At 43.3% G+C, this 24,772-nt stretch overlaps 1 protein-coding gene across 1 annotated transcript in view; it reads left to right on the top strand.

Moving 5' to 3' along the window:
- kcnab1a (potassium voltage-gated channel subfamily A regulatory beta subunit 1a) overlaps nt 1–24,772 on the top strand; it is a 124,105-nt gene that overhangs the window by 53,575 nt on the left and 45,758 nt on the right. Inside the window, exon 2 of the mRNA XM_064975300.1 lies at nt 15,079–15,122. Within this exon, the coding sequence (XP_064831372.1) occupies nt 15,079–15,122 (44 nt within the window). The remainder of the gene's footprint in view (nt 1–15,078; nt 15,123–24,772) is intronic.

Raw genomic sequence — 24,772 nt, forward strand, 5'->3', positions numbered from 1 at the left:
TTCTTGTTTATTCCTCATCAGTCTACACACAATACCCCATAATGGCAAAGCAAAACAGTTTTTTAGAATTCTTTGCAATTTTTTTTTTTTTTAAGAAAAATAAATAACTGAAATATCACATTTATGTGGGTCTTCAGACCCTTTACTCAGTACATTGTTGAAGCACCTTTGGCAGTGATTACACCCTCGATTCTTCTTGGGTATTACGCTACAAGCTTGACACACTTGTATTTAGGGAGTTTCTCCCATTCTTCTCTACAAATCCTATCATGCTCTGCCAGGTTGGATGGGGAGCGTTGCTGCACAGCTATTTTCAGGTCTCACCAGATATGTTCAATCGGGTTCAAGTCCGGGCTCTGGCAGGGCCACTCAGGACATTCAGACACTTGTCCTGAAGCCAATCCTGCGCTGTCTTAGCTGTGTGCTTAGGGTCGTTGTCCTGTTGGAAGGTGAACCTTCGCCCCAGTCTGAGGTCCCGAGTGCTCTGAAACAGGATTTAATCAAGGATTTTGCTCCGTTCATCTTTGCCTTGATCCTGACTAGTCTCCCAATCCCTGCAGCTGAAAAACATCCCCACAGCTTGAAGCTGCCGGCAACATGCTTCACCGTAGGGGCGGTGCCAGGTTTCCTCCAGACGTGACGCTCCGCATTCAGGCCAAAGAGTTCAATCTTGGTTTCATCAGACCAGATAATCTTGTTTCTCATGGACTGAGAGTCTTAAGATTTTGGAAAACTCCAAACAGGCCTAATGTGCCTTTTACTGAGGAGTGGCTTCAGTCTGGATGGTGAAAATCCATCTACACACAACATCTCCATTATATGATGGGTATGTTTATAGGCGGTGTATCCTAAAACCCCAGATATCAAAGTCTCTCTCTCTCTCTCTCTCTCTCTCTCTCTCTCTCTCTCTCTCTCTCTCAAGCAATCTGTCTCCACACACAGTTCCACATCTCTTAGCCCATCAATCCCTCAGACTCAGTAGCGGTGTGGGTGTGTGGGTAAAATCACGTGAGGAAGCCAAGCCAGAAAGAAAAGCCATATTCCAACCTACTGTGTTGTGATAATTGCGTTGTTTGCTCTGTAACCTGTTAGTTCATGCGCCTTGCTACCATGATATAAGGTTGTGAGGCCTAAGGTTGTGAGGCCTAAGGTTGTGAGGCCCAAGGTTGTGAGGCCCAAGGTTGTGAGGCCCAAGGTTGTGAGGCCCAAGGTTGTGAGGCCCAAGGTTGTGAGGCCCAAGGTTGTGAGGCCCAAGGTTGTGAGGCCCAAGGTTGTGAGGCCCAAGGCCACGACAATAAGAAGACACAGTGGCAAAAAAAGTCAACCTGTGTTTCTTCACAAAACCGGATAGCTGCCTAAGTCCGGTGAAATCCACAAAGCATATTGCATGTGATAAACAGTTACATGGTCAATCAAGTTAATGTTTCCGACATTTTCGGAACACTAAACAACTATTGATTTTGAACCACAGAGAGTTACAGCAAGTCGCAAAGAAAACAGGAGCTTCCTCCACTATTCCAGCATCATTTCAACTTAAAACATTTCAACTTCATCAAATCACCAATGCTTAGTCTAACATTTAGGACAGGGACAATTTTAGCTAGATAGTTAGCCACCAGAGGACACCAACACAACGAGATACAACAGTTAAAGTTGCCAGTTTGGCTTTTGATGTGATGTGATTGCTAAAGCTCATTGTTCTATCTGTGTGATTGGTGTGAAGCCAAATCCAAACTGGCTTCTGTTGACACTTTGTTTTGGTGTGCGCCAGAACCAATTACAGTTGAGCTCACTCAGTTCAGCTCAACACTGATTGGCTATTATTGTATCCTTTTTTTAACATGGGAAGCCAAATGCTCGCTGGGTTCTGTTGCCTTCAATGCTGTGGGACTCAACTCTTTATGACCTGACAGCAGCAGATAGATAGCCTACACGTACAGAGACAAAGGGGCTGTTGTTTCATTCGGTAGGATGCTTTCTCCGGTGAGATACATTCAGCCTCTTGCGAATTTAAGGAAAATGATTCAACACAGAGAGACGAATACACACCACTGCACAGACCTCAGCTTATCACCACACAGCAGTGACTACGTGTGTGTGAATAATGTACATTATTGTGTGTGTGTGTGTGTGCGCGCGTGTGTGGAATAATGTACATGATTGTGTGTGTGTGTGCGTGCGTGCATGCGCATGCGCGCGTGTGTCTGTTTTGTGCTACTAGGAAGAGACTGAGGCTTCGCCAAAGTAGGTTACAGTGTTAATCACATCGTTTCCAGGGGCGACAGTAACCGAGGGAGCACAGTGTTCCTACGGTAACAACAAATCAAATCAAATCAAATTTATTTATATAGCCCTTCGTACATCAGCTGATATCTCAAAGTGCTGTACAGAAACCCAGACTAAAACCCCAAACAGCAAGCAATGCAGGTGTAGAAGCACGGTGGTTAGGAAAAACTCCCTAGAAAGGCCAAAACCTAGGAAGAAACCTAGAGAGGAACCAGGCTATGTGGGGTGGCCAAGATGTTCAAATGTTCATAAATGACCAGCATGGTCGAATAATAATAAGGCAGAACAGTTGAAACTGGAGCAGCAGCACGGCCAGGTGGACTGGGGACAGCAAGGAGTCATCATGTCCAGTACATCACTTCCTTCCCACACATCTGTTATCTTGCTTTCTCTCTCTACCTATCCCTTCGTCTTTCACCCTAAGCTTCTTGTTCGTCCTCTCTGTCCCTGTTCCTAAAGCCAATTCTTACAAATACAGTATACAAATAAAAATACAGTATACAAATACAAATACAGTATACAAATACAAACACAGTATACAAATACATATACAGTATACAAATACAAATACAAATACAAATACAGTATACAAATACAAATACAGTTTACAAATACAGTATACAAATACAAACACAGTATACAAATACAAACACAGTATACAAATACAGATTACAAATACAAATACAGAATACAAATACATATACAGTATACAAATACAGAATACAAATACAAATACAGTATACAAATACAAATACAGTATACAAATACAAATACAGTATACAAATACAGTATACAAAAACAAATACAGTATACAAATACAGTATACAAATACAAATACAGAATACAAATACAAATACAATATACAAATACAAATACAGCATACAAATACAAATACAGTATACAAATACAAATACAGAATACAAATACAAATACAGTATACAAATACACATACAGAATACAAATACAAATACAAATACAGTATACAAATACAAATACAGTATACAAATACAGTATACAAATACACATACAGAATACAAATACAAATACAAATACAGTATACAAATACAAATACAGAATACAAAAATAAATACAGTATTCAATGCATTCAGAAAGTATTCAGACCCCTTTCTTTTATCTACATTTTGTTACGTTACGGCCTTATTCTAAAATCGATTAAATAAAATAAAAAATCCTTGTCAATCTACACACAATAGCCCATAATGACAAACTGAGCACAGGGTTTTATCAATTTTAACAAATCTTTTACAAATAAAAAATTGAAATATCTTATTTACATAAGTATTGTGTCGAGGCACAGATCTGGCGAAGGGTGACATTTCTCCAGCATTGAAGGTCCCCAAGAACACACCATCAATATTAAATGGGAAATGTTTGGAACGCCCAATTGGTGGAGAAGGGCCTTGGTCAGGGAGGTGACCAAGGACCCTATGGTCACTCTGGCAGTGTTCCAGAGTTCCTCTGTGGAGATGGGAGAACCTTCCAGAAGGACAACCATCTCTGCAGCACTCCACCAATCAGGCCTCAATGTTAGAGTGACCAGACGGAAACAACTCCTCAGTAAAAGGCAAATGACAGCCCGCTTGGAGTTTACCAAAAGGATCTAAATGAATCTCAGACCATGAGAAACCAGCTTCTCTGGTCTGATGAAATCAAGATTGAACTATTTGGCCTCAATACCAAGTGTCACGTCTGGAGTAAACCTGGCATCATCCCTTGTGGTGAAGCATTTTTCAGTGGCAGTGACTAGGAGACTAGTCAGGATTGAGGGCAAGATGAATGGAGCAAAGTACAGAAAGATCCTTGATGAAAACCTGCTCTCGAGCACTCAGGACCTCAGACTGGGGTGAAGGTTCACCTTCCAACAGGACAACGACCCTTAGCACACAGCCAGGAGTGACTTCGGAACAAGTCTAAGAATGTCCCTCCTGTCACATATCAAAATGTGAAAAGGTCAAGGAGTCAGAATACTATTTCGAAGGCACTGTGGAGTGGTAGTATTGTTTCTGTGTATATAAAAAAGTATGTGGACGCCCCTTCAAATGAGTGGATTCATCTATTTCAGCCACACCACTGCACAGTCATGCAACCTCCATAGACAAGCATTGGCAGTAGAATGGCCTTACTGAAATCTCAGTGACATACAACGTGGCAATGTCATAGGATGACACCTTTCCAACAAGTCAGTTAATCAAATTTCTGCCCTGCTAGAGCTGCCTTGGTCAACTGTAAGTGCTGTTATTGTGAAGCGGAAATGTCTAGGAGCAACAATGGCTCAGCCGTGAAGTGGTAGGTCACACAAGCACACATAATGGGATTGCCCAGTGCTAAAGCACGTAACGTGTCAAATTCGTCTGTTCTCGGGTTGCAACACTCACTACCGAGTTCCAAACTACCTCGGGAAACAATTTTTTGTACAAGAAATGGGTTTCCATGGCAGAGCAGCCACCCACAAGGTTAAGATCACCATGTGCAATGTCAAACGTTGGATGGAGTGGTGTAAATCTCACCACCATTGACCTCTGAAGCAGTGTAAACATTGGTGTTCTCTGGAGTGATGAACCACGCTTCACCATCTGGCATTCCAACGGACAAATCTGTGTTTGGAGGATGCCAGGAGAACGCTACCTAACCCAATGCAAAGTGCCAACTGTAAAGTTTGGTGGGGGAGGAATAGATGTTCGACGAGCAGGTGTCCATATACTTTTGATCTTGTAGTGTCTATAAAAAAATATTTGTTAAACATGGAGATGTAGCTACGTGTTTCATTCACTTACCACCACACTAAGTCCAGAACGTTGACTTCAACATTTTGGCCGTTCACAGAATGTACACATAGAAATGCAACGTGATGGACAGTGAGATCATCATCATGTACAGCTCTATACAGTGAAACTCTTGTCAAGGTGATCTATCTCTGTGTTCTGGCTGTGGCCCAGATTAGTTTTGGCCCTGAAATAGAGCGCACCTGTGTGTGATCATCATTCAGGTCCTGAGCTACCCAACTATGACATCATCATCAATTGCCTGTTGACTGACTCAGCACATTCTCATCCCTGCTCTAAATTCTACACAACACCAGCTGTCGTCCGCCCAACGATCTGAAGTTTTAAAGTTTCATAGTTCTGTAGTGTTGTACAGAGGGTGGGTGGGATGACGTGGAAAATACTTATTCTCTTCTCTTTCTTCTTTCTCTTTCTTCATCTCCCTGATTAAGCAATTCGTTGGTGCAAGAGGACACATTTGCAGGACATAGAGAACACCCTCAGAGGTCAGAGGTCAAGCCAAGGTTGTGGGGGCCTAAGGTTGTGAAGCCAAGGTTATGAGGCCTAAGGTTGTGAGGCCTAAGGTTGTGGTGCCTAAGGTTGTGGGGCCTAAGGTTGTGAGGCCTAAGGTTGTGAGCCCTAAGGTTGTGAGGCCCAAGGTTGTGGGGCCTAAGGTTGTGGGGCCTAAGGTTGTGAGGCCTAAGGTTGTGAGCCCTAAGGTTGTGAGGCCTAAGGTTGTGAGCCCTAAGGTTGTGAGGCCTAAGGTTGTGGGTCCTAAGGTTGTGGGGCCTAAGGTTGTGATGCCTAAGGTTGTGAGGTCTAAGGTTGTGAGGCCCAAGGTTGTGAGGCCTAAGGTTGTGAGGCCTAAGGTTGTGAGGCCTAAGGTTTTGAGGCCTAAGGTTGTGAGCCCCAAGGTTGTGAGGCCTAAGGTTGTGAGGCCTAAGGTTGTAGGGCCTAAGGTTGTGAGGCCTAAGGTTGTGAGGCCTAAGGTTGTGAGGCCTAAGGTTGTGGGGCCTAAGGTTGTGGGGCCTAAGGTTGTGAGCCCTAAGGTTGTGAGGCCTAAGGTTGTGAGGCCTAAGGTTGTAGGGCCTATGGTTGTGAGGCCTAAGGTTGTAGGACCTAAGGTTGTGAGGCCTATGGTTGTGAGGCCTAAGGTTGTAGGGCCTAAGGTTGTGAGGCCTAAGGTTGTAGGGCCTAAGGTTGTGGGGCCTAAGGTTGTAGGGCCTAAGGTTGTGAGGCCTATGGTTGTGAGGCCTAAGGTTGTAGGGCCTAAGGTTGTGAGGCCTATGGTTGTGAGGCCTAAGGTTGTAGGGCCTAAGGTTGTGAGGCCTAAGGTTGTAGGGCCTAAGGTTGTAGGGCCTAAGGTTGTGAGGCCTAAGGTTGTAGGGCCTAAGGTTGTGAGGCCTATGGTTGTGAGGCCTAAGGTTGTAGGGCCTAAGGTTGTGAGGCCTAAGACTAAGGTTGTAGGGCCTAAGGTTGTAGGGCCTAAGGTTGTGAGGCCTAAGGTTGTAGGGCCTAAGGTTGTGAGGCCTAAGGTTGTAGGGCCTAAGGTTGTGAGGCCTAAGGATGTAGGGCCTAAGGTTGTGAGCCCTAAGGTTGTAGGGCATTCACTCACTGCTCCAGAATGTAGTGAAATACTGGTACATTTGAGAGGGTGCCACTAAATGAATGTCTAAACTTAGTTTTCGTTAGCCTATGTCATAATTACTCACATAGAATGAATCATAAAATTGTTCTCTACAGTATTATAACCTTCATATATTTGTACTGGACTATGTTGGTGAAATGAGAGCGTTAGTTTGCTGTGACCGTTGATATTTTAGACTGTGCTGCTCCTGGTTGGAGCTTTTCCATATTTGTGCTCGATTCGGTCTTATGTAGCAACATTTTTAATGCCGTTTTTTTACATTGGATAAAAGTAGAGATTCAGAGCTAGAAAATGTTATATTATACACTACAGTTGAGGAACAATGGGAAAGTCATTCTGCTTTGAATCAATCAATCATTAAATCAATCAAGTGTATTTATAAAGCCCTTTTTACATCAGCCGATGTTACAAAGTGCTGTGCAGAAACCCAGCCTAAAACCCCAAACAGTAAGCAATGCAGATATAGGAGCACTGTGGCTAGGAAAAACTCCCTAGAAAGGCCAGAACCTAGGAAGAAACCTAGAGAGGAACCATGCTCTGAGGGGTGGCCAGTCCTCTTCTGGCTGTGCCGGGTGGAGATTATAACAGAACATGGCTAAGATGTCGAAACGTTCATGGAAGACGAGCAGGGTCAGATAATAAAAATCGCAGTGGTTGTAGAGGGTGCAACAGGTCAGCACCCCAGGTGAAAATGTCAGTTGGCTTTTCATAGGCGCTCATTCAGAGTTATGGTCAGCAGGTGCGGTAGAGAGAGAGAGAGAGAGTCCAAAACAGCAGGTCCGGGACAAGGTAGCACGTCCAGTGAACAGGTCAGGGTTCCATAGTTGCAGGCAGAACAGTTGAAACTGGAGCAGCAGCATGACCAGGTAGACTGGGGACAGCAAGGAGTCGTCAGGCCAGGTAGTCCTGAGGCATGGTCCTAGGGCTCAGGTCCTCCAAGAGAAGAGCGAGAGAAAGAGAGAGAGAGAGAGAAAAGGGGAGACAATTAGAGGAAGCATACTTAAATTCACACAGGACACCAGATAAGACATGAGAAATACTCCAGATATAACAGATTGACCCTAGCCCACCGACAGATAAACTATTGCAGCATAAATACTGGAGGCTGAGACAGGAGGGGTCGGGAGACACTGTGGCCCTGTCCGACGATTCCCCCAAACAGGCAGGATATATTGCAACCGCACTCACTTTGCTAAGGCACAGCCCCCACACCTCTAGAGGGATGTCATTAACCACCGACCTACTACCCTGAGACAATGCCGAGTATAGCCCACGGAAGACCTCTCCCACGGCACGAACCCTGCATCAACACAGACAGGAAGATCACGTAAATGACTCAACCCACTCAAGAGACGCACCTATCCTAGGGATGGCATGGAAGAGCACCAGTAAGCCAGTGGTTAGAGGCAGAGAATCCCAGTGGAGAGAGGGGATCCGGCCTGAGAGAGCAATGGCGGTTTGTTGCTCCAGTGCCTTTCCGTTCACCTTCCCACTCCTGGACCAGACTACACTCAATCATAGGACCTATGAAGAGACGAGTCTTCAATAAATACTTCAGGGATATTTGGCCCACTTGGCCCACTTGGCCCACTTGGCCCACTTGGCCAAAAGCCAGAGAAAATGCAGAGCGCCAAATTCAAATAAATTACTTTAAAAATCAAACTTTCATAAAATCACACGTAAGATACCAAATTAAAGCTACATGTGTTGTGAATCCAGCCAACATGCCAGATTTCAAATAGGCTTTTCGGCGAAAGCAAACGATGCTATTATATGAGGATAGCACCTCCGTAAACAAAGAGGGAGAAGCATAGTTCAACCCTGCAGGCGCGACACAAAACGCCGAAATAAAAATATAAATCATGCCTTACCTTTGACGAGCTTCTTCTGTTGGCACTCCGATATGTCCCATAAACATCACAAATGGTCCTTTTGTTCGATTAATTCTGTCCGTATATATCCAAAATGTCCATTTATTTGGCGCGTTTGATCCAGAAAAACACCTGTTCCAACATGCTCAGATCAAGCACCCAAGCTAACTGGCTAACGTTGGCTAGCTACTTCCAGACACAAATGACAGAACAGCTCACTCTGACCATTTTACTCGCCCTAGCTGAGCTGGTTAGAATGTTTTTATGTTATCCATAGCGTTGGTGACTGCAACTGTGCTGCTGGAAACAATTTAATTACGCTTTTTTGCCAACATTTACTGACACCAGCCATATTCAAAGGGTGTTGAGTGTTCGCAAATTCATCAATTACACTCAGACAAGCATGCATATCGACAGTTGTCGAAGTGACAACATAAGTATTATATTGAAAAAGTTAGCTAGCTAATCAATTCACCATAATCACAACTCATGATGTTACTTCCCTGCATAAATCTGCAGTTAGCTAACCAACCAGGTTCAATGTTAGCTAGCTAACTTTAAGCTATAATTAGCAAGGCAAATCGCACAACAGTCAAATAATATTACTAAAAAATATTCAAATTCATGAAATCACAAGTGCAATATTGCAAAACACAGCTTTGTCTTTTGTTAATCATCCTGTCTCAGATTTTGAAATTATGCTTTACAGCGAAAGCAATCCAAGTGTTTGTGTAAGTTTATCGATAGCCTAGCATAGCATTAAGTACACTTAGCATCAGGTAGCTTGGTCACGAAAATCAGAAAAGCAATCAAATTAACCATTTACCTTCGATGATCTTCGGATGTTTTCACTCACGAGACTCCCAGTTACACAACAAATGTTCATTTTGTTCCATAAAGATTATTTTTATACTCAAAATACCGACATTTGTTTGTCGCGTTATGTTCAGAAATCCACAGGAAAGAGTGGTCACGACAACGCAGACGGAAATTCCAAAATAGTCTTCATAATGTCCACAGAAACATGTCAAACGTTTTTTATAATCATTCCTCAGGTAGTTTTTAAAGTATATATTTGATAATATATCAACCGAGTGTGTACGTTTTTTCAATACCAGCGGGAGGAACAATAGCGGCTTTACTCTGTAGCGCAAAAACTCACACCTATCCACTTACGCAATGTGATCTTTCACGCTCATTTAAAAAAAATAAAAGCCTGATACTATGTCTAAAGACTGTTGACACCATAGGGAAGCCAGAAAAAAGGAATCTGGTTGATATCCCTTTAAATGGAGGACAGGCATGCAAAGGAACAGAGAGGTTTCAAAATAAGAGGCACTTCCTGATGGGATTTTCCTCAGGGTTTCGCCTGGAATATCAGTTCTGTTATACTCACAGACAATATTTTGACAGTTTTGGAAACTTTACAGTGTTTTCTATCCTAATCTGTCAATTATATGCATATTCTAGCATCTGGTCCTGAGACATAGGCCGTTTACTTTGGGAACGTAATTTTTCCAAACATAAAAATAGTGCCCCCTAGCTTCAAGAGGTTTTAAGGCATATGAAAGTTCTCATGTTCCAGAAGGCATTTCTGCCAAAAAATGCATTTTGATTAAAAAAAAAAACGAAGTTTAAGTTGGCTCCTGTGAAGTAGGGACGCGAGACATGACCCTAGTTTCCTGAAACGAATTCAGTCTGTTAGCTTTGTCAATGAATATATGAACTCAGCAAAAAAAGAAACATCCTCTCACTGTCAACTGTGTTTATTTTCAGCAAACTTAACATGTGTAAGTATTTGAATGAGCATAACAAGATTCAACTACTTAGACATCAACTGAACAAGTTCCACAGACATGTGACTAACAGAAGTTGAATAATATGTCTCTGAACAAAGGAAGGGTCAAAATCAAAAGTAACAGTCAGTATCTGGTGTGGCCACCAGCTGCAAAAGTACTGGAGTGATATCCTCCTCATGGAATGCACCAGATTTGCCAGTTCTTGCTGTGATATGTTACCCCACTCTTCCACCAAGGCACCTGCAAGTTCCTGGACATTTATGTGTGGAATGGCCCTGGTCCTCACCCTCTGATCCAACAGGTCCCAGACCTGCTCAATGGGATTGAGATCCGGGCTCATGGCTGGCCATGGCAGAACACTTACATTCCTGTCTTGCAGGAAATCACGTAACGAACGAGCAGTATGGCTGGTGTCATTGTCATGCTGGAGGGTCATGTCAGGATGAGCCTGCAGGAAGGGTACCACATGAGGGAGGAGGATGTCTTCCCTGTAACACACAGCGTTGAGACTCTCCACCTCCAAACCGCTCCTGCTCCAGAGTACAGGCCTCGGTGTAACGCTCATTCCTTTGACGATAAACACAGATCTGACCATCACCCCTGGTGAGACAAAACCGCGATTCATCAGTGAAGACCACTTTTTGCCAGTCCTATCTGGTCCAGCGACGGTGGGTTTGTGCCCATAGGCGACGTTGCTGCCGGTGATGTCTGGTGAGGACCTGTCTTACAACAGGCCTACAAGCCCTCAGTCCAGCCTCTCTCGGCCTATTGCTAACAGTCTGAGCACTGATAGAGGGATTGTGCATTCCTTGTGTAACTCAGGCAGTTGTTGCCATCCTGTACCTGTCCCGCAGGTGTGATGTTCGGATGTACCGGTCCTGTGCAGGTGTTGTTACACGTGGTCTGCCACTGCGAAGACGATCAGCTGTCCGTCCTGTCTCCCTGTAGCGTTGTCTTAGGCGTCTCACAGTACGGACATTCCAATTTATTGCCCTGGTCACATCTGCAGTCCCCTTGCAGCATGCTTAAGGCACATTCACACAGATGAAGAGGGACTCTGGGGATCTTTCTTTTGGTGTTTTTCAGAGTCAGTAGAAAGGCCTCTTTAATGTCCTACGTTTTCATAACTGTGACCTTAATTGCCCACCATCTGTAAGCTGTTAGTGTCTTAATGATCGTTCCACAGGTACATGTTCATTCATTGTTTATGGTTCATTGAACAAGCATGGGAAACAGTGTTTAAACCCTTTACAATGGAGATCTGTGAAGTTATTTGTATTTTTATGAATTGTCTTTGAAAGACAGGGTCCTGAAAAAGGGACATTTCTTTTCTTGCTGAGTTTATATATATTGTATATAGGCTCAATTTTGTTTTGTATCGCACAGATTTCATTTACAAAAAGCCAATGTGGTCACACATGAACCTGCAGCCAATAGCTAGCTTGTCAGTTGACGTTCGAAGTTAGCGCCGTCCTGCCCACGGAGCAGTGTCAGAGTTCTATTGAGCATTGACCACTTTTTGACCATGGCCGTAATGACACTCTGTTCACTCCAATCATGCTAAATTATCTTAGCACATCTTTAACTTTTTGAACTGTATATGGTGGAGACATAGAGGTTGGAGTTGTTTTTCTGAGGCAATTCAGTGCTGAATGAAACAAACATTGAATTAAATAATACTTTCAGGTTGTAAGGCCCAGTGTTACAGTGTCATTGGAAAAGCAGGTCAAACATCTCTATGTCCTGAAGACATTGTAATGCAGTGTGCAGTTCAAACTGAACTACTAAATAATGAGTTGTACAGTCATAAAGGCCTAAAGTTTTGAGAATGACGCAAATATTAATTTTCAAAAAAGTCTGCTGCCTCAGTCTGTATGATGGCAAATGTGCATATACTCTAGAATGTTATAAAGAATGATCAGATGAATCGCAAAGTCCCTCTTTGCCATGCAAATGAACTGAATCCCCCAAAAAATCCACTGCATTTCAGCCCTGCCACAAAAGGACCAGCTGACATCATGTCAGTGATTCTCTCATTATCACACGTGTGAGTGTTGATGAGGACAAGGCTGGAGATCATTCTGTCATGCTGATTGAGTTCAAATAACAGAATGGAAGCTTCAAAAGGAGGGTGGTGCTTGGAATCATTGTTCTTCCTCTGTCAATCATGGTTACCTGCAAGGAATCACACGCCGTCATCATTGCTTTGCGTATAGAGGGCTTCACAGGCAAGGATATTGCTGCCAGTAAAATTGCACCTAAATCAACCATTTATCGGATCATCAAAAACTTCAAGGAGAGCGGTTCAATTGTTGTGAAGAAGGCTTCAGGGCACCCAAGAAAGTCCAGCAAGCGCCAGGACCATCTCCTAAAGTTGATTCAGCTGCGGGATCGGGGCACCACCAGTACAGAGCCTGCTCAGGAATGGCAGCAGGCAGGTGTGAGCGCATCTCTACGCACAGTGAGGCGATGGCTTTTGGAGGATGGCCTTGTGTCAAGAAGGGCAGCAAAGAAGCCACTTCTCTCCAGGAAGAACATCAGGGACAGACTGATATTCTGCAAAAGGTACAGGGATTGGACTGCTGAGGACTGGGGTGAAGTCTTTTTCTCTGATGAATCCCCTTTCCGATTGTTTGGGGCATCTGGAAAAAAGCTTGTCCGTAGAAGACAAGGTGAGCGCTACCATCAGTCCTGTGTCATGCCAACAGTAAAGCATCCTGAGACCATTTATGTATGGGGTTGCTTCTCAGCCAAGGGAGTGGGCTCACTCACAATTTTGCCTCCGAACACAGCCATGAATAAAGAATGGTACCAACACATCCTCCGAGAGCAACTTCTCCCAACCATCCAGGAACAGTTTGGTGACAAACAATGCCTTTTCCAGCATGATGGAGCACCTTGCCATAAGGCAAAAGTGATAACTAAGTGGCTCGGGGAACAAAACATTGATATTGTTGGTCCATGGCCAGGAAACTCCCCAGACCTTAATCCCATTGAGAACTTGTGGTCAATCATCAAGAGGCAGTGGACAAACAAAAACCCACAAATTCTGACAAACTCCAAACATTGATTATGCAAGAATGGGCTGCCATCAGTCAGGATGTGGCCCAGAAGTTAATTGACACCATGCCAGGGCGGATTGCAGAGGTCTTCAAAAAGAAGGGTCAGCACTGCAAATATTGACTCTTTGCATCAACTTCATGTAATTGTCAATAAAAGCCTTTGACCTTTATGAAATGCTTATAATTATACTTCAGCATTCTATAGTAACATCTGACAAAAATATCTAAATATCTGACAAAAATACCCAAACTTTGTGAAAATGTATATTTGTGTCAAAACTTTTGGCCATGACTGCAATGTGTGTCTGGGCATACTTGTTCTTTTCTATTTCGTCATGTGTCATTCACCTGTCAACCCAGTGGACACGGCTTGTCAGGAATTTGCCATGACAGATCTGAGACCAGAACTGAGACCTGATTGACTCCACCGGTCAGTGATTGGTCATGGCAGGGTTCTACTGCTCTGTTATTGGTCACAGGTCTGTGTTTGGTTGGGGTGGGTTTAAAACGGTGAGATGTTATTTCATCTGTCTGATGGGCAATGTCACAGAACGTCAGGAACACTCAGCGTCATCTGGCTGGCCATTACACAAGATGACACAAAACCAGAGGAGAGACACACAAACTGAGGCAAGGACATCACTTCAGACAGACAGACAGTCGTCCAGGGGTTAGTGAGGTCACTGGGTGTTAGTGAGGTCACTGGAGGTTAGTGAGGTCAGTTGAGGTTAGTGTGGTCACTGGGGTTAGTGTAGTCACTGGGGTTCGTGAGGTCAGTAGGGGTTAGTGTGGTCAGTAGGGGTTAGTGTGGTCACTGGGGTTCATGAGGTCAGTAGGGGTTAGTGTGGTCTGTAGGGGTTAGTGAGGTCAGTGGGGGTTAGTGCGGTCAGTGGGGGTTAGTGTGGTCACTGGGGTTCGTGAGGTCAGTAGGGGTTAGTGTGGTCAGTAGGGGTTAGTGTGGTCACTGGGGTTTGTGAGGTCAGTAGGGGTTAGTGTGGTCAGTAGGGGTTAGTGAGGTCAGTGGGGGTTAGTGAGGTCACTGGGGGTTAGTGTGGTCAGTAGGGGTTAGTGTGGTCAGTAGGGGTTTGTGAGGTCAGTAGGGGTTAGTCTAGTCACTGGGGTTTGTGAGGTCAGTAGGGGTTAGTGTGGTCAGTAGGGGTTAGTGTGGTCACTGGGGTTCGTGAGGTCAGTAGGGGTTAGTGTGGTCAGTAGGGGTTAGTGAGGTCAGTGGGGGTTAGTGAGGTCAGTGGGGGTTAGCGAGGTCACTGAGGGTTAGTGTGGTCAGTAGGGGTTAGTGAGGTCAGTGGGGGTTAGTGAGGTCACTGGGGTTCATGAGGTCAGTAGGGGTTAGTGTGGTCTGTAGGGGTTAGTGAGGTCAGTGGGGGTTAGTGAGGTCAGTGGGGGTTAGTGTGGTCACTGGGGGTTTGTGTGTACCCTGAGGGTTTGTGTGGTCACTGGGGGTTGGTGAGTGCAATTACTTTACTACACACACACACACACACACACACACACACACACACACACACACACACACACACACACACACACACACACACCCAGCTGTCCTACTATCTTGGTCTGAGTTGATTCCAACAACATCAAGTAACAGCTGTATGTGTCTCTTCTCAGGAACCTGGGAAAGTCCGGACTTAGAGTGTCGTGCTTGGGACTGGGTAAGAACCCTCAACACTCACCTTTTACAATCCATCACTCAACTAGCTCTCACAAACTCACCTCACAAATCTAGGATCAGTTTACCTTCCACAAATTATACTTTTAGCCACAACGGGGAGAATCAGTGTCCAAGTGGAACTTCATCATTACACCTTGTTGGCCCATCGAAGAGGTGGAAGAGGTGGAAGAGCAAGCGATGCAGAAGTGAGGGCAGAACATTCCAGCGTTGTGTGTGTGTGTGTGTGTGTGTGTGTGTGTGTGTGTGTGTGTGTGTGTGTGTGTGTGTGTGTGTGTGTGTGCACATGTGCATGTGTGTGTATGAATCACAACCTCCCACACACACAGTTATAAAACACAAACTCCCACTCAAACCACAGATACACCATGTTGCAATGGCTTCTCTTTTTCATTTAAACATACGATACCTGCCTCCAGTCGCCCTTCACATCTTCTCTCTTTCTCTTTCTCTCTGCTTACTCCCACTAGCTCTCTCTCTCTCTCTCTCTCTCTCTCTCTCTCTCTCTCTCTCTCTCTCTCTCTCTCTCTCTCTCTCTCACCCACTTGCTTTGAGGGGTTATAAACACATACACAGAATCACACACTCAGACAGAAATAAACACACAGAACTGCACACTCACTAACAGACACTCAACCTCTGAGCTCCCCCAGGGGTCAATGGGCTTTCCTCTCTCAGCAGATGGAGAGCTTTTGTCTCAGCCATTAATAGCTTTATTTGCCACTGTAAATTGGATAGGGAGGGAGGGTGTGAGTATATGTGTGTGCATTTCAAGATATGTAGCAATTGAATGTGTAGGGTTTGAATATGTTGTTTTTTTAGCTGGGGGTCTCAGAGAAAGGATGAGAGCGGCGGGAGAGATTAAATCAAGTTGGTCAAGTAGCGAGAGAGAGAGAGAGAGAGAGAGAGGGAGAGATGAAGGGAGAGAGAGAGAGGGATGAAGGGAGAGAGAGAGAGATTAAGGGAGAGATGGAGGTAGAGTTTATCAGGGGTGGCTGGTCTGACAGGAGAGGGTTACTTAGAGTGGGAGTAAGGAGGGGATGGGTGTCTGAGTCAGACTGATCAGATGGTCTGTCGTTGCAAAGATAAGGTCAGTCTCATTCCACCTGGCAGGCTCCGACTGTGCCACACGCACACTGACACACACTTCCCACTGTGCCATTATGCCCCTGTGCCCTGGGCTGGGTTTGCGTGGCTGTGTGTGTGTGTGTGTGTGTGTGCGTGTGTGTGTGTGTGTGTGTGTGTGTGTGTGTGTGTGTGTGTGTGTGTGTGTGTGTGTGTGTGTGTGTGTGTGTCTCTGTGTGTGTGTGTGTGTGTGTGTGTGTGTGTGTGTGTGTGTGTGTGTGTGTGTGTGTGTGTGTGTGTGTGTGTGTGTGTGTGTGTGTGTGTGTGAACAGGTTGCCTCATCACCCTGATAACAGGTCAGGTCACGCAGAGTGACAATTATACAACAGCGAGGTTTTAACCACAGTCTGGAACAATTTACTATCAATCTCACACACAGTCATAGTCTTTACTATCAAACTCACACACAGTCATATTCTTTACTATCAATCTCACACACAGTCATAGTCTTTACTATCAATCTCACACACAGTCATAGTCTTTACTATCAATCTCACACACAGTCATAGTCTTTACTATCAAACTCACACACAGTCATAGTCTTTACTATCAATCTCACACACAGTCATAGTCTTTACTATCAAACTCACACACAGTCATAGTCTTTACAATCAAACTCACACACAGTCATACACCTTACTATCAAACTCACACACAGTCATACTCTTTACAATCAAACTCACACACAGTCATACACCTTACTATCAAACTTACACACAGTCATACTCTTTACTATCAAACTTACACACAGTCATAGTCTTTACTATCAATCTCACACACAGTCATAGTCTTTACTATCAAACTTACACACAGTCATAGTCTTTACTATCAATCTCACACACAGTCATAGTCTTTACTATCAATCTCACACACAGTCATAGTCTTTACAATCAATCTCACACACAGTCATAGTCTTTACTATCAATCTCACACATAGTCATAGTCTTTACTATCAATCTCACACACAGTCATAGTCTTTACTATCAATCTCACACACAGTCATAGTCTTTACTATCAAACTCACACACAGTCATACTCTTTACTATCAAACTCACACACAGTCATATTCTTTACTATCAATCTCACACACAGTCATAGTCTTTACTATCAATCTCACACACAGTCATAGTCTTTACTATCAATCTCACACACAGTCATAGTCTTTACTATCAAACTCACACACAGTCATAGTCTTTACTATCAATCTCACACACAGTCATAGTCTTTACTATCAAACTCACACACAGTCATAGTCTTTACTATCAATCTCACACACAGTCATAGTCTTTACAATCAATCTCACACACAGTCATACTCTTTACTATCAATCTCACACACAGTCATAGTCTTTACAATCAATCTCACACACAGTCATAGTCTTTACTATCAAACTCACACACAGTCATACTCTTTACAATCAATCTCACACACAGTCATAGTCTTTACTATCAAACTCACACACAGTCATAGTCTTTACTATCAATCTCACACACAGTCATAGTCTTTACTATCAAACTCACACACAGTCATAGTCTTTACTATCAAACTCACACACAGTCGTAGTCTTTACTATCAATCTCACACACAGTCATAGTCTTTACTATCAATCTCACACACAGTCATAGTCTTTACTATCAATCTCACACACAGTCATAGTCTTTACTATCAAACTCACACACAGTCATAGTCTTTACTATCAATCTCACACACAGTCATAGTCTTTACAATCAATCTCACACACAGTCATACTCTTTACTATCAATCTCACACACAGTCATACTCTTTACTATCAAACTCACACACAGTCATACTCTTTACTATCAATCTCACACACAGTCATATTCTTTACTATCAATCTCACACACAGTCATATTCTTTACTATCAATCTCACACACAGTCATATTCTTTACTATCAATCTCACACACAGTCATAGTCTTTACTATCAATCTCACACACAGTCATAGTCTTTACTATCAATCTCACACACAGTCATACTCTTTACTATCAAACTCACACACAGTCATAGTCTTTACTATCAATCTCACACACAGTCATACTCTTTACTATCAATCTCACACACAGTCATATTCTTTACTATCAATCTCACACACAGTCATAGTCTTTACTATCAATCTCACACACAGTCATAGTCTTTACTATCAATCTCACACACAGTCATCATAGTCTTTACTATCAATCTCACACACAGTCATACTCTTTACTATCAAACTCACACACAGTCATAGTCTTTACAATCAATCTCACACATAGTTTTAATTAGATGTATAATGTATTGCTCTCACATGCTCATTTTTTGTCCTTTAAGAACCAATGATACCTTTTTGTAACATTTCTGGCAATGCTAACATCTTTTCTGCCGAATCTAGGAGTTGTAACACCACCAGTTGCTCAGCAACAACACATCTGTTTGCACCGTGCTGCCAGTCATGAGAAGTGAATGGAACGAACCTAGACTACTGTATTTGCTAGCTATATGGTGGTTTTTAAGCGGAGGTTAATCAATAAATGCATGCAGATATTTTGATTAGCTCTGTAGCTAACTAGCTAATGTTATCTAGCTAACATTAGCTTGCTTGTACAAATTGCAGCAGCTAGCCTCTGTAGCTAGCTAACACCAGTCATCAGAAAGCTATGTAGCTAAAGAATAGGCAAATAAAGGTAGCTCGCCAATAAATGAGCTTTTTTTTTAATTAGCTTGATAGTTAGCTACCTGACTACTTAACTAACGGAACGTTATACCAGTCAGATGAGAGCTAATGTTGAATAACTATCTAATCAACAAATAGGCTACCTAACTATATTTTACCAAGTAATGTTTTTCATAGAAGGTTGAAGTCATCATGTGTAAACTGCTGATCTAGAGACTTGCGTGTAATCGAGCACAAACATGCACAAATAAGATAGCGGACATTCTTGGCTGCTATGATATCTAGTTAACGTTAACTAGCTAGATAACGTTAGCCAACATAAAAATGCAACGTTAGCTAATGTGTATGGCCTGTTCATTTCACCGCAATATTTTTATTTTTTTAATTGCACAAAATATAGCTAGTACTTTAAGTTTAAAACCACCAAACTTTGGGAAACTGCCACGCTGCTCACGTTCATTTGCACGATACAGACCAAACTAAGGTAAGACGAGGTAGCTATATTTCAGACAGGAAAAACATTGCCGTTAGCTTTGCTACAACCAAGCAAGAGAAATATACAAACAAAATAGTTTTTGAACGAACACTTCAAGACTGTCGATTTAAATGGTCTGTTGACATCAATGTTTTAAGAACAGAGTTGGTAGTGTAATGGTTAGAGGTACAGCCTGTGTTACTGACTACTGTGGTTTTGCCTCCCAGAGAATACATTGCAACAGTTATTTTGTTTATAGTTTTGACAGCCCCCTAGCAACACACACACACACACACACACACACACACACACACACACACACACACACACACACACACACACACACACACACACACACACACACACACACACACACACACACACACACACACACACACACACACACACACACACACAGTTTGTCTCAGCAGTTTGTCATTTGTTGCAGTGTTTGTATCAGGAGCTATCAAAATGGCTCTTGACGATCCACAGGCTGGTGTAGGCTTTCCTGTTCAACCCCAGTGCTACCAGACTTGATTCTACTACTCAGCCATTCATGGAGATCATGAATAGTAGAATCAGGTCTGGTAGAAACTGGGCTTGAATAAAAAAAGGATGCATAAACATGTAGCTTGTCAAGAGCCATTGTGGCCAACTCTGAATTGTATTTACAAAGTTAACTATATCTGATGAATGTAGACTACAGTTCAAAAGTTTGGGGTCACTTTTAAAATAACAACAAATTGATCAGAAATACAGTGTAGACATTGTTAATGTTGTAAATTACTATTGTAGCTGGAAACTGATGATTCTTTATGGAATATCTACATAGGCGTACAGAGGCCAATTATCAGCATCCATCCCTTCTGAGTTCCAATGGCACGTTGTGTTAGCTAATCAAAGTTTATAATTTTAAAAGACTCATTTATCATTAGAAAACCATTTTGCAATTATGTTAGCACAGCTGAATAATGTTGTCCTGATGAATGAAGCAATAAAACTGGCCTTTAGACTAGTTGAGTATCTGGAGCATCAGCATTTGTGGGTTTTGAGTACAGGCTCAAAATGGCCAGAAACAAAGTCCTTTCTTCTGAAACTCGTCAGTCTATTCTTGTTCTGAGAATTGAAGGTTATTCCATGATAGAAATTGCCAAGAAATTGAAGATCTCATACAACTCTGTATACAACTCCCTTCACAGAACAGCCCAAACTGGCTCTAACCAGAATAGAAAGATGATTGCACAACTGAGCAAGAGGACACATACATTAGAGTGTCTAGTTTGAGAAACAGACGCCTCACATGTCCTCAACTGGCAGCTTCATGAAATTGTACCCTCAAAACAGCAGTCTCAACATCAACAGTGAAAAGGCGACTCCGGGATGCTGGCCTTCTAGGCAGAGTTTTCAAAAGCAAGGACATTCCAAAGTGACCCCAAACTTTTGAATGGTAGTGTACATTTTATATTTTGTGATAACTCACCATTGTTTACAGGTATTGTAGTACTAAGCCTTCAGTAAACTTTAAGGTACATTTTCAGGTAAATAGTTCATGGGTACATGTTGACTATTTGTGTGTTTTCCAGGAGCTTGCTCGATTGTACTCCATATTAGCTTAAATGGGTTTTTTGTTTTTCACTTCTCTGGGAAATCAGCTTTTAACATTAAATAAATACTAATAACTGCATTACTTTATTGTTCATTTTTACTTAACTTTTATTGCTGTTAATTAATCTGCATTATAATGCTGTATAATAATGTTATTGCTGTTATGCTGTATTATAATGTTGTATAATAATCAACTCAAAATCAAATCAAATTTTATTGGTCACATACACATGGTTAGCAGATGTTAAATGAGAGTGTAGCGAAATGCTTGTGCTTCTAGGTCGAACAGTGCAGTAATATCTAACAAGTAATCTAACAATTCTCCAACAACTACCTAATACACACAAATCTAAAGGGGTGAATGAGAATATGTACATATAAATATAGCGATGGCCGAGCGGCACAGGCAAGGTGCAATAGATGGTATAAAATACAGTGTATAGATGTGATATGAGTAATGTAATATGTGTTATTAAAGTGACTTTATTTAAAGGGACTAAGTGGTCCATTTATTAAAATGACCAGTGTAGTGGACATTTCCTGTATTTACCAAATCATGATAGCAGACCACCACACAAGTCAGAGTTATCATAAAGACCATCTTTAATTATATGAGCTCCATCACAACCCTGTGACTCTCAGATCAATTCAGTGTCTATCAATGAATTCTCTGAGAGTCCCTTCCACATTGCAACTGAGATCCTTTATAGGAAAGACACACATAGCCAGACAGCATTGGTTATAAATTATCGTTCAGCTTTGGTCTCCTAAACTATGCTCTTATCTCACTCTTGGTACCACTCAGGACCAACACCATTACCTCACCCAATGGCATATATCAAATACACCCCTTCCTGGACAAGATCACAGAGAGACAGTGACTGGCACACAGACATTGTGGAGCCAAGAGATAATTTGTTCCCCAACAATCATCCCTTCACATGGTTTAAAAGATACGTTTACACATGACACATTCACATATAAGACTAACCAGACCTCTCTCCTCTCTGGGCCCACGTAGCTTTGCCCACATAAGCTATAAAATGAATAAAACATCTTATTTATAAATGTAACCTGAAGAATTCTGATTCTGCCACGACACCAGTGATTTGGGTTTTAAGTTGGCAGCAGCCTCTCTGAGTTATAGGTGGCTGTTTAGCAGTCTGATGGCCTTGAGATAGAAGCTGTTTTTCATTCTCTCGGTCCCAGCTTTGATGCACCTGTACAGACCTCACCGTCTGGATGGTAGCGGGGTGAACAGGCAGAGGCCCGGGTGGTTGTTGTCCTTGATTATATTTTTGGTCTTCCGTTGCTGTAGGTGTCATGGAGGGCAGGTAGTTTGCCCCCGGTGATTGTATTACATTGTGCAGACTGCACCACCATCTGGAGATCCTTGTGGTTGAGGGCAGTGCAGTTGCCGTACCAGGCTATGATACAGCCCGACAGGACGCTCTCGATTGTGCATCTGTAAATTTTGTTAGGGTTTTGGGTGACAAGCCACATTTCTTCAGCCTCCTGAGGAGGTGCCTGCTTCACCACACTGTCTGTGTGGGTGGACCATTTCAGTTTGTCTGTGATGTGTACGCCGAGGAACTTAAAACATTCCACCTTCTCCACTGCTGTCCCATCGATGTAGATAGGGGGTTCTCCCTCTGCTGTTTCCTGAAGTCCATGACCATCTTCTTTGTTTTGTTGACGTTGAGTGAGAGATTGTTTTCCTGACACCATACTCCGAGTGACCTCACCTCCTCCCTGTAGACTGTCTCGTCATTGTTGGTAATCAAACCTAGCACTGTAGTGTCGGCTGCAAACTTGATGATTGAGTTGGAGGTGTGTATGGCCACACAGTCGTGGGTGAACAGGGAGTACAGGAGGGGGCTGAGCACGCACACTTGTGGGGCCCCAGTGTTGAGGATCAGCGAAGTGGAGATGTTGTTTCCTACCTTAACCAGCGCCCATCAGATAGCCCATGACCCAGTTGCACAGGGCAGGGTTGAGACCGAGGGCCTCCAGCTTGGTGAGGAGTTTGGAGGGTACAATGGTGTTGAATGTTGAGCTGTAGTCAATTAACAGAATTCTTACATAGGTAATTCTCTTGTCCAGATGGGATAGGGCAGTGTGCAGTGGGATGGCGATTGCATCGTCTGTGGACCTGTTGGGGCGGTACGCAAGCTGAAGTGGGTCTACGGTGGCTGGTAAGGTGGAGGTGATATGGTCCTTGACTCGTCTCTCAAAGCACTTCCTGATTTAGTTCAGTTATCCTTGCCTTCTTGGTACAGGAACAATGGCAGCCATTTTGAAGCATGTGTGGACAACAGACTGGGATAGGGAGTGATTGAATATGTCCGTAAACACTCCAGCCAGCTGGTCTGCGTGTGCGCTGAGGATGCGGCGAGGAATGCCGTCTGGGCCGGCAGCCTTGCGAGGGTTAACGCTTTTAAAAGTTTTCCTCACGTCGGCCGCGTAGGAGAGCCAACAGTCCATGTTAGCGGGCCGTGTCGGTGGTACTGTGTTATCCTCAAAGCACGAATGTGTTGAGCCTGTCCGGAAGCAAGAGGTCGGTCTCGGAGAAGGAGAGGAGGAGCCTCAGTCCTTGTTAGCAGGCCGTGACGGTATTATCCTCAAAGCTGGTAAAGAAGATGATTAGTTATTCTGCAGAGATACTCCATCCGCTCTGTTTTTCAACAGGACAATGACCCCAAATACAGCTCCGGGCTGTGTAAGGGCTATTTGACCAAGAAGGAGAATGATGGAGTGCTGCATCAGATGACCCGGCCTCCACAATCACACGACCTCAAACCAATTGAGATGGGATGAGTTGGACCACAGAGTTAAGAAAAGGCAGCCAACAAGTGTTCAGTATATGTGGAACCATTCCAGGTGAAGCTGGTTAAGGGAATGTCAAGAGTGTGCAAAGCTGTCATCAAGGCAAAGGGTGGATATATTTTGATTTGTTTAACACTTTTTTGGTTACTACATGATTCCATATTTCATAATGTTGATGTCATAACTATTATTCTACAATGTAGAAAATAGTAAAAAATAAAGAAAAACCCTTGAATTAGTAAATTATATAAGGTGATTAAATAAGATGGTGCTTGGTTCATAACCGTCTGTGCTCTCGGTACAGTACACTACAGTCCTTGGTTCATGACCATCTGTGATCTCAGTCCAGTACACTACAGTCCTTGGTTCATGACCATCTGTGCTCTCAGTCCAGTACACTACAGTTCTTGGTTCATGGCAATCTGTGCTCTCGGTACAGTACACTACAGTCCTTGGTTCATGACCATCTGTGCTCTCAGTACAGTACACTACAGTCCTTGGTTCATGACCATCTGTGCTCTCGGTACAGTACACTACAGTCCTTGGTTCATGAACCTCTGTGCTCTCGGTACAGTACACTACAGTCCTTGGTTCATGACCATCTGTGCTCTCGGGACAGTACACTACAGTCCTTGGTTCATGAACCTCTGTGCTCTCGGTACAGTACACTACAGTCCTTGGTTCATGACCATCTGTGCTCTCGGTACAGTACACTACAGTCCTTGGTTCATGGCCATCTGTGCTCTCGGTACAGTACACTCCAGTCCTTGGTTCATGAACCTCTGTGCTCTCGGTACAGTACACTACAGTCCTTGGTTCATGAACCTCTGTGCTCTCGGTACAGTAAACTACAGTCCTTGGTTCATGACCATCTGTGCTCTCGGTACAGTACACTCCAGTCCTTGGTTCATGAACCTCTGTGCTCTCGGTA

This window comes from Oncorhynchus masou, chromosome 9 (assembly GCF_036934945.1).
Source record: "Oncorhynchus masou masou isolate Uvic2021 chromosome 9, UVic_Omas_1.1, whole genome shotgun sequence".
Classification (NCBI taxonomy): domain Eukaryota; kingdom Metazoa; phylum Chordata; class Actinopteri; order Salmoniformes; family Salmonidae; genus Oncorhynchus; species Oncorhynchus masou.